The sequence below is a fragment of the Gossypium hirsutum genome, chromosome A11 (genome assembly GCF_007990345.1).
Source record: "Gossypium hirsutum isolate 1008001.06 chromosome A11, Gossypium_hirsutum_v2.1, whole genome shotgun sequence".
Classification (NCBI taxonomy): domain Eukaryota; kingdom Viridiplantae; phylum Streptophyta; class Magnoliopsida; order Malvales; family Malvaceae; genus Gossypium; species Gossypium hirsutum.
In genome coordinates this window covers 84193856-84202444 of record NC_053434.1, presented here as the reverse complement: position 1 = coordinate 84202444, position 8589 = coordinate 84193856, and the positions used below count along the sequence as shown (strand labels likewise).

The 8589-nt window shown below is 32.0% G+C and overlaps 1 protein-coding gene across 3 annotated transcripts; it reads right to left on the bottom strand.

Annotated features, from left to right (window-relative positions):
• Positions 1–1838: 1838 nt before the first annotated feature.
• On the bottom strand, positions 1839–5428 carry LOC107946347 (cullin-associated NEDD8-dissociated protein 1). 3 transcript variants are annotated; one of them, XM_041082263.1, is made up of 6 exons: positions 4985–5428; positions 4859–4892; positions 3313–3414; positions 3128–3226; positions 2313–2423; positions 1839–2162 (listed from the first exon to the last, which is right to left on the bottom strand). In XM_041082263.1, the coding sequence occupies exons 2-6, from the start codon at positions 4886–4888 to the stop codon at positions 1980–1982; spliced, it is 525 nt and encodes a 174-aa protein (XP_040938197.1). In that variant the 5' UTR covers positions 4889–4892; positions 4985–5428; the 3' UTR covers positions 1839–1979. The 3 variants fall into 3 exon arrangements, with proteins under 3 accessions (XP_040938197.1, XP_040938198.1, XP_040938196.1); XM_041082264.1 differs by having other exon boundaries at positions 3173–3226; positions 4985–5410; XM_041082262.1 differs by lacking the exons at positions 1839–2162; positions 2313–2423; positions 3128–3226 and having other exon boundaries at positions 3312–3414; positions 4985–5413.
• Between the last annotated feature and the right edge of the window lie 3161 nt (positions 5429–8589).

Here is an 8589-nt window from a genome sequence, read left to right as displayed (position 1 = left end):
AATTAAACTATTGCAAACATAAATGTCCCTATCAGCTTGCATAAACTAAGTAAAAGATCCGAGAGGACTTAATTTGGTTTCCAAACCCATAAGAGATCGAGTTGCCATGGAAGTAATTCCGAACATGTTAGCATGATGAAAGTAAGTTGATTTGATTAATATAATTACCCTAGGCCGTTTGATGTTGATTTTTTGTGTTGCTAAAGCCCTTATTCATACATTTAGGTAAATAACATTTAGATTAGAAATTCAATTAGGGATCACTCATTGCATTTAATTAATTTAATCATCTCCCTCCAAATTTATTTAGTTTGTTTTTACATCAAATTGTTAATTATAATTTTGCAATTAAATAGATCAAGCTTTTACAGCCCCTGTGGAGATGATAACTCATTTTTACTTATTACTTGAACGACTATGTACACTTGCATGAACACATTACAACTCACTACAACAACGCATATATATTTCCCCTTCTACTAATAAAGGTTTGAGATGTGATTTTAAATGATTTGTCTATGCCCCGGGTGCATGTTAAAGTGGGAATTACCTGCAGAAATGCCCCGTCTCGTTACCTTTAATTGATAGAATCTCTGCCAAATATCGGTGGTTCCTTGTGTATGCAATAGTCGATGAAATAAGCCACCAAAATCCACCAAGACATAGCGGATAATTGCCCCAATACAATAAAATATTCATACAAAATAGTGCAAAAGAAAGGATGCAAAGGGAAAATGAAAACCAGCCTTTAAAAGAATCAAGGGTAGGATAAAACCCTTGGAGTGGCGGCCCAAACGACTATGGTCGGGTATTTGAAAGTTGTAAGCAATGATTAGGATTTTGATACCTCGGGCCTATAGGTAATGAGTCATTTTATCACAAGTAGTACTGCAAGTGACCTACTGGGTTTCTACCCTAGGCAAAGTAACTTTGAGATTTTGATGTGGATTCAAACTAGCCTGAGTAGGGGATCGATTGGATTAGCCATAGTTTCCCCCTTAAATAATAGTGTGAACCATTATAATGACAAACAAATAAAAAAAGAATGGAAAATACCTTGATCCGATAAAGACAAATAAGCACAGAGTGGGCTGAGTAGGCAATGAGAATTTTAGGGATTCAAAATATTTGTGTAGGAAGGAAAGAAAAAGGAACAGTAAAAATGAAGAGAAATAAATGGAGGAAACATGCATGGGAAGATAAGGTGAGACAGACAATTTGAAATCTCCAAAGAGACAATGATATATGTTACAGGGAAGCGTGGAAATTTTGAAACCCACTCAAGAGGGAACGCTTCATTTCAAACATAGGTAACTAGGGTTCTAGGAATTTTGGGGCACTACAGCAAAACAGGTTTTTAGTGGCATTTTTTTGGGCCTATAGCGGCGCTTATAAGCGCCACTAAAACTATTTTCGACACTTTTACAAACGGAAAACGCTGCTAAAGACAACGCTGCTAACATTTTGTGGCGTTTATGAAAAAAACGCCGCTATGGAACATGATCTTCAGCGGTGCTTTTCCCAAAAACGCCGCTAAAGAACATGAATTTTAAAAGCATTATTCCCACAAACGCTGCTAAAGAACATGACTTTTAGCGACGCTTTTTCCACAAACATCGCTAAAAAAAATAACCTTTAAAAAATTATTTTATTCTAATTAAATAATATTTATTTCTATGTTAAATATTATATTATGTTTAATTTTTGAAATTTAAACTTTAAACTATATACTTTTAAGGATAAATAAAAAATATTAATTAAATTAAATTTTCTATTAAAATTTAAACTTCAAAACTAAATATAAAAATTAATGAATTTAAATTTAATATATAAACATTGATTCAATATGTAATTTAATACATAAAAAAAACACACACACACAGACACTTACAAAGTATTACAATTTCTAAAAAAAAATTCATCCTGATGAGAAAAGAATGCCAAATCATCATCACCTGTCATTAATCAAAGGAAAAAGATCAAAAAAGAAGCAGAAACAATATACAACAGAGGGCTGGTTCAAGCTTAGATGAAGCCAAAGTATTGCAATGCCTGTATATATAACTTAGTGAAGTCTTTTGATCTTGGTCTTGGTTAGTCAAGCCGAACATTATTGCATTATAGATTGGGTGGACATAAGGTTTAAAATCAAAACCAAAACCCTGCAACAAACAATCACAATTGTAATTAATAACTCAAATGAAACATGGAATTACCAAAATAGATACATAGGTTTATATCAGGATAAGACTTGTTCCAACAATAAAGAAAATTGTTAAACGGAATCTCAAATTGCAAGAGAAAGGTTCCACCTCAAGATTTGGGCGCACTACGCGAACAAGTTCCCCACATACTTTTAATGCCTTAGCTGTGACTTTGTAGTAACGGTCATCAACAACAGATAAAACAAGACTAGAAAGATCCTGAATGACATATTTACCAACTTGTTATTATAGAAAAAATTAATATTGGTTACCAAATACAAGATAAAACAAAAGGGGAAGAATTATGACTTCAGGAATATTGTATACACGTTAAGCTTATCAAGACACCCAAAATTAAAAAAAAATTAATGATAAAACATCATGGTCGTTATCGATAACAGATAAAGGAACTGAAATTACAGTAGCAACAAAACTTTTTATAACAGTTTTAAGCATATATCAAACTGTTCATGGATTAACACAGTTTTTCAACAATGTTTTACGCAAAAATGGCCAAAAAATATATTCATAGTAGTGTTTACATCACTGGAAGATCATATGAAGTTAGAAATTGAAAAGATTTAACCAAAAAATATATTCATGTCGCATATAAAGACTGTAGTTCTATGAGTTGCACAACGGCATTATCTAGTTATGCCAGTAAAGAGCTTTCCTTGTTTCACCTTTTGTATATTTCTCCTAGTTACAAGAAACCAAATACCCCAGTAAGAGAGGTGGAAGCGTGAAAGGACAACATTTTCTATTAACTAATCTTCTATATTCAAAAAGCAAGCATGCAAGCCTTTTTCAAACAATTGGTGTATGTCTTCCAAAAGGAAAAAGAAATAGGTGAATGAACTTTCTCATGAGAATCGCAAAAACATTGAGGTTTGAGCATCCACATAAACCAAAACATAATTTACCTTAATGTAAGGGTGAAAAACAGAAAGAGAATGAGATGCCAATACCAATCTCGTAAATATAAGTGCTTCAATCTTTAGATTTGAAGTAGAAGATTTATCCTGGAAAATTTACAAATAGAAGTATTTGGAAAGATGAAAAAATTAAATTAAATTACTTGTACACACCAAAAGTGTAAAAGTCATACATTAAGCGCCTTCTCTATTCTAGGTATGAGGGTTCCAATGTGATTGGCAAGCCAGTCTGGCAAGACAATAAGAAGTCCTTTCAAAACAGAAAATGCACCAACCTGTAGATAGAATTATATGTTATGCAAAAATAAAGAAAATGCAATATCCTGCAAAGTATGTAAGAGATTTATATGTCATTCTCAACCCAAACATAGCCTGAAAATTGACCAATGTTTCTCTTCAAATTGTGAGGCCGTAAATGGAAAAATATAGTAAGTACATAAAAAACACATCATGGAACAATAAGACAAGATAACCCTCAATCACCTTTGCTTTCTTTCCAAAGAGCTATAGGTTGAAAGTTTAGATCTTTAACCACATATAAGTTCGTCAATGTAGCTTTTCTAATTTGGTTAACAAATTGAATGCCTTTGAATTTGAACGTCTTGGACAAAGAAAACAAGAATATTAGTATTTGAGAAGGTGAAGAAAACTTGGTATCATTTCATGGGGAATCCAATGTAAAAATCTCTCGGGTTAATTAACACAACATACATAAAAATTAACCATGATTTCAAAATATATGTAATAAGTTTATTAAAAATCAAATTTTATAACATCTTAAACACAATTATAACCTGATAAAATACAACAATCCAATATGAAAATACATTTATTTTATAAGTTCATTGAAAATGCCAGCCTATGCAATTTTTTTCTCAATTTCATTTTCTTTCTACTCTTAAATATGATTGTAAATTTGTAACCATGAATGATAAAAATAGCATGAAATCATGATTCATTTGGGGTTACAATTTCACGTTAACTAAATTAGGTTAATCTCTTTCTTTGACCCTGCAAATTCATATTCCTGATAATTGGAACAGTAAAGATGGAAATCTACTCTAATTTTCAAACCAACGACGTTCATCAACCAAACCAATAGTACAAACCTTGTTCAGATCTTAGACTTGATCCATAATTAATTTTCACATTAACGTTTATATTTTTAAAAATTAAATATTTTTTATTAATTAAATTGCAATCTGAATTGAGCCAAACCAGATTACAAAAATCTCATTCAGAACCAACCAAAGTCAGACTGCATAACCCAAGGGCAGTGCTTTCCAAACCCCAATCAATTTATGAAATTTGTTGTACTTCTCTAGACAGCAAGCTGGTCATCGCTTTCAATTCATTTATATCAGTTACTAATAGAATTAACTTCACTAAATTGCTTTAACTTCACAATATTTGAATTAGTTCAAACTCAACATCTTTATTGAAAGGCAGACTCAACATACCAAACAGTTTAACCTCAAATTTGCATTAGTTCAAATGTCTTTACTCACATCTTTATTGACAGGTTTTATGGAGACTAATTGTTCTGCTTCAAAGGACAAATAGAAAGTACTCAATTTATCACGTAGACTACATTACTTCAAAGGACCCAGAATTGAATACAAATAGAATCACAATCAATCCAATCCCATGAAATTCAAAGAAAACATACAGTAGAACCTTAAGGGGGAAAAACAAATAAGCAAGAGAACAGACGCATACCATTGGGAATATCTTTAAGTTGACTACCATGACCCTGAAAAGCAAATCAAAGTTCAAAAAACAATCATAACACAAATAAAATGACTTGAATGAAACCAGATCCCTAACCCCAAAAAGAAAGCATACCTTTTCAATTGATAGAGTTTTAAACGAGGAAGACCTTGCAACAGAAGGAGCTGAATACCTTTTTACGACTTTCCTTTCCCTTGTAGGCCTATCACTACTAGGCGTCACTGGCTCTTTCTTCTCAGCCGAATCTCGACTAGATTTCCTAGAACTCCCTTTTCTACTACCACCTTTGACCTTTTTAATCCCTTCATCTTCACTCTTTTCTTCTTCCTCCTCCTCCTCTTCTTCTTCTTCTTCCTCGTTCTCCTTCTCTTCAAAATTTGGGGAAAAATTTTGAGAGTAAAAGGGAAAAAGAAATAAGTACAAACTTTTATTTGGGGGATTTAGGGCGCGCGACATAGATCGGAAGAAGAGGGAGTAACGAGCGGGTAACCAAAAAAGCGAGCGGGATTTTGATTTCTCCTTTTGCGGCATTTCTACTAAAAATGCCACTATAGCTCTACTTTTTGTTGCGTTTTGCTCAAAAAATTCCATTATTACTTAATTTTAAATTTTTTATTTTTAACATATTTTTTCTATTTTTTTCAAAATTTTTGTGCTGAAATTATCATTTTTTGGATTTTTTAAAATTTTGAATATTAAACTTTTTACTGAAATATTAAATATTAAATTTTTAAGCTTTTTATATTTTAATTTTAAATTTTTAAATTTTAAATTTTTCTTGAAGATTTTTATAATTTTTAAATTAACATACAAAATACAAAAGGAAACTTTAATAGAAATAAAATGGAATCGATGAATTAAAAAAAATACAAAATGACTCAGCAATACAAGCATTATTCTTTTAAGTATGATCCACATTAGTTGTTTAGATTTTTATATAAATGGCATTTAATTATATGTATACAAATAAATTTTGATAGAGATACATCTCAGAATTATATATAAATTTCGGTTTAATGTGTAATTGTAGACGTGGAATTCTAATTGTTGTTTAAATGTATAGTTGAAACTTTAATTTTGATTTAATCATACACATTTTTAAAAATAAATACATCAATATATTTTTATACGAATAAATATAAATATTTATGTATGCAATATACAAATATAAAATGATGTTATATCAATAATTGTGTAAATAATTTACAAGAATTGGATCAAATTATAGTTCATGTATACAATTGCACACTAAACCATTGTTCATGTATGCTTTTGGGATTTAACCCATTTTGATATATATTTTTTTAAAAATAATAATTTATATTTATCTTATTTAGATTTATATTATAAAAATATCCAAGATACACAAGTTAAGTAGTTCACCATATTTACCCCTAAACACTAAAAGTTAAACCCCAAACCCCAAATCCTAGACCATAAACCCTAAATGATTAAAAACCTATTCTAAACCCTAAATATATATATTACAAGGGAAAAAAGTAATTAAAAAAGAATCTTATTGCTTACCTAAACCTTAAAATAAATTAATTTTTTGTCATTTTATCAAAAACCCTAATCCTTAAACCCTAATAGCCTAACCCTTAAAATCATGGATAGTACTAAAACCCTACCTATAAATAAACCAGTTAAATAATAAATAGACAGATAAAATGTTTTTTGCGGCGTTTTTAAAAAAAGTGCTGCTAATGCTCGATCTATAGCGGCATTTTTCAAAAAGCACCGCTAATGTCACTAAAGATCAAGGCGTTTTGCTTAATTTTTTTGCTGCTTTTTTCAGAAAGCGCTGCTAATGCTCGATCTATAGCGGCGTTTTTCAAAAAGCCCGCTAATGCCACTAAAGCTCAACATAAAACGACAGCATTGTGCTTAATTTTTTGTGACGTTTTGCAGTAAGCGCCGTTAATGGTCGACCTATAGCGGCGTTTTTTAAAAAGCACCGCTAATGCTCAATCTATAGCGGCGTTTTTTATCCAAACACCGCTAAAAACCTGTTTTGTTGTAGTGGGGAAAAAAATTCCTAGGAAGGGGAGGGTTACAACACCTCGGACTTAGCGGGTTTTGATTTTGGGCAGATAGGTTGGGGAAGCACATATTGACGTAGTCTTACTCACCTAATTCGCGCTCTGGTACGATAATAGGGCATAAAAAGGCCATGGTGAGACTCGAGGGTTAAGGCAATTCTGTGTCTAATGTATGAATGTATGGAAAAGACTAAAAACCATGACAAGGGAATCTCGGGTCTTAAGAATGTCGCCAAATGGGTCACGCCAGCTTGTCTGGATGAAGTATAAATTGCGTGCCAACTGGAATGTTAAGTTTAAAAGGTGAGTCCAATCACGAGTATGAAAGGATATTGGCTTCTAGTATACGTTTCCTACAGCGGTAAGTCAATAGCTAAAGAAGCCTTAGAATGTGTGACACATGTTGAAGCCCTGTGGTAAGAACCAATATTTTTATTTAAGAAACTTCTGCAGGAATTAAAATCATCTCTTCTCTTTTACTTAAAGTTACCATTTTCATCTTCATATAGAGGCTAATGAGAGGATTCTTTTACCATGTTAAGGCTAAGAATTTAGTCCACAAGTAGGGTCATTTGTCATTAGGGTAAGTATTTCGATCCTTCATGTGAATTTTGGAAAAGAGAAAGTCTGTTGCATGCATGAAAATAAGACTCTGTATGGTGTCATTGATAGTGAGCTAAATTTGTATATTTAATGTACTTATTTGTGGTCAAAATTTGAATAGAATGCTACTAAGCTTGTCTTTCTTGTTTTAATTTTGTCAGGGACGAAATTAGAGTGTTAAAATTAAAAATCAAGCAAAGTGGACTAAATTGGAAGAAAAAGCGAAGAAAGGGGTCAAATTGGAAATATTGCAGAATCGGTGGTTGATTAAAAAGATATATTGTGAATTTGTCAAACTCTATGAATTGAAAAAAATTAGATTTTAGTTGGTTTATTAGGCATATCTTAGGTGGAATAATGCTAAATTTGACATATGAAAATTGTACAAATACTGGAAAAGACACACTTGAAGTTAAGTGGAAAAAAAAATTCTTTTTTTTTTCACATGCTTGTAAATTGGCAAAACCATTCTGCTATTTCATTCATTTTTCTTATTTTTGGTTCAATTTCTTTTTAAGACATTTCACCTTTCTTCACTTATTATTTTCCATTATAATCCATTCTTTTTAAATGCCTATCGAGTATGATTAATTTCATGCTCAACTAAACCCATTTAGTCGTAGACCGATTATAATTCATATCGAGAATCATGAGATATGAACCCGCACTAAAAATTTTCAACATGGTATTCTTTATCTCTCCGATCTATGGGATAGTCACATTCGTCCCTTAAGGTTCATTCATTTTCAGCTCAAAGTGCACGTTGGGAGGGACTGTTTTGGCATACAATTGGGAAAACGAGTCGGTCATTTGCCGTATTCAAGTTCCTGTGAACAAATTGGTGTGTCCAATTGGAAAAAGCTAGTTGGGTTTCGTAAAGGGAGATAGTGATTGGATTTAAACGACCTACGCGGTTGAGACCGTAATCTGAGTTAGGCTTTTCTAGATCGCAAGGCTACTGAGATCTTAAATCGCGAGCTCGTGTTATGTGGTTAGATAATCGATAAGGGTTGGTTTGTAGGTCGTACCAGAAACAACTACACAAGGAAGAGTTGGCAGTTGGGGCATCCTTGA

What these genes read in the sequence shown, in the direction of transcription:
- LOC107946347 (XM_041082262.1), bottom strand. Translation starts at nt 5,401, where the DNA reads ATGCCGCAAAAGGAGAAATCAAAATCCCGCTCGCTTTTTTGGTTACCC. An exon ending in AAACTCTATCAATTGAAAAG is followed by an intron (nt 4,893 to 4,984) that starts GTATGCTTTCTT and finishes TTTGCTTTTCAG; the next exon opens with GGTCATGGTAGTCAACTTAA. An exon ending in ACTTAAAGATATTCCCAATG is followed by an intron (nt 3,415 to 4,858) that starts GTATGCGTCTGT and finishes TTCTATCTACAG; the next exon opens with GTTGGTGCATTTTCTGTTTT.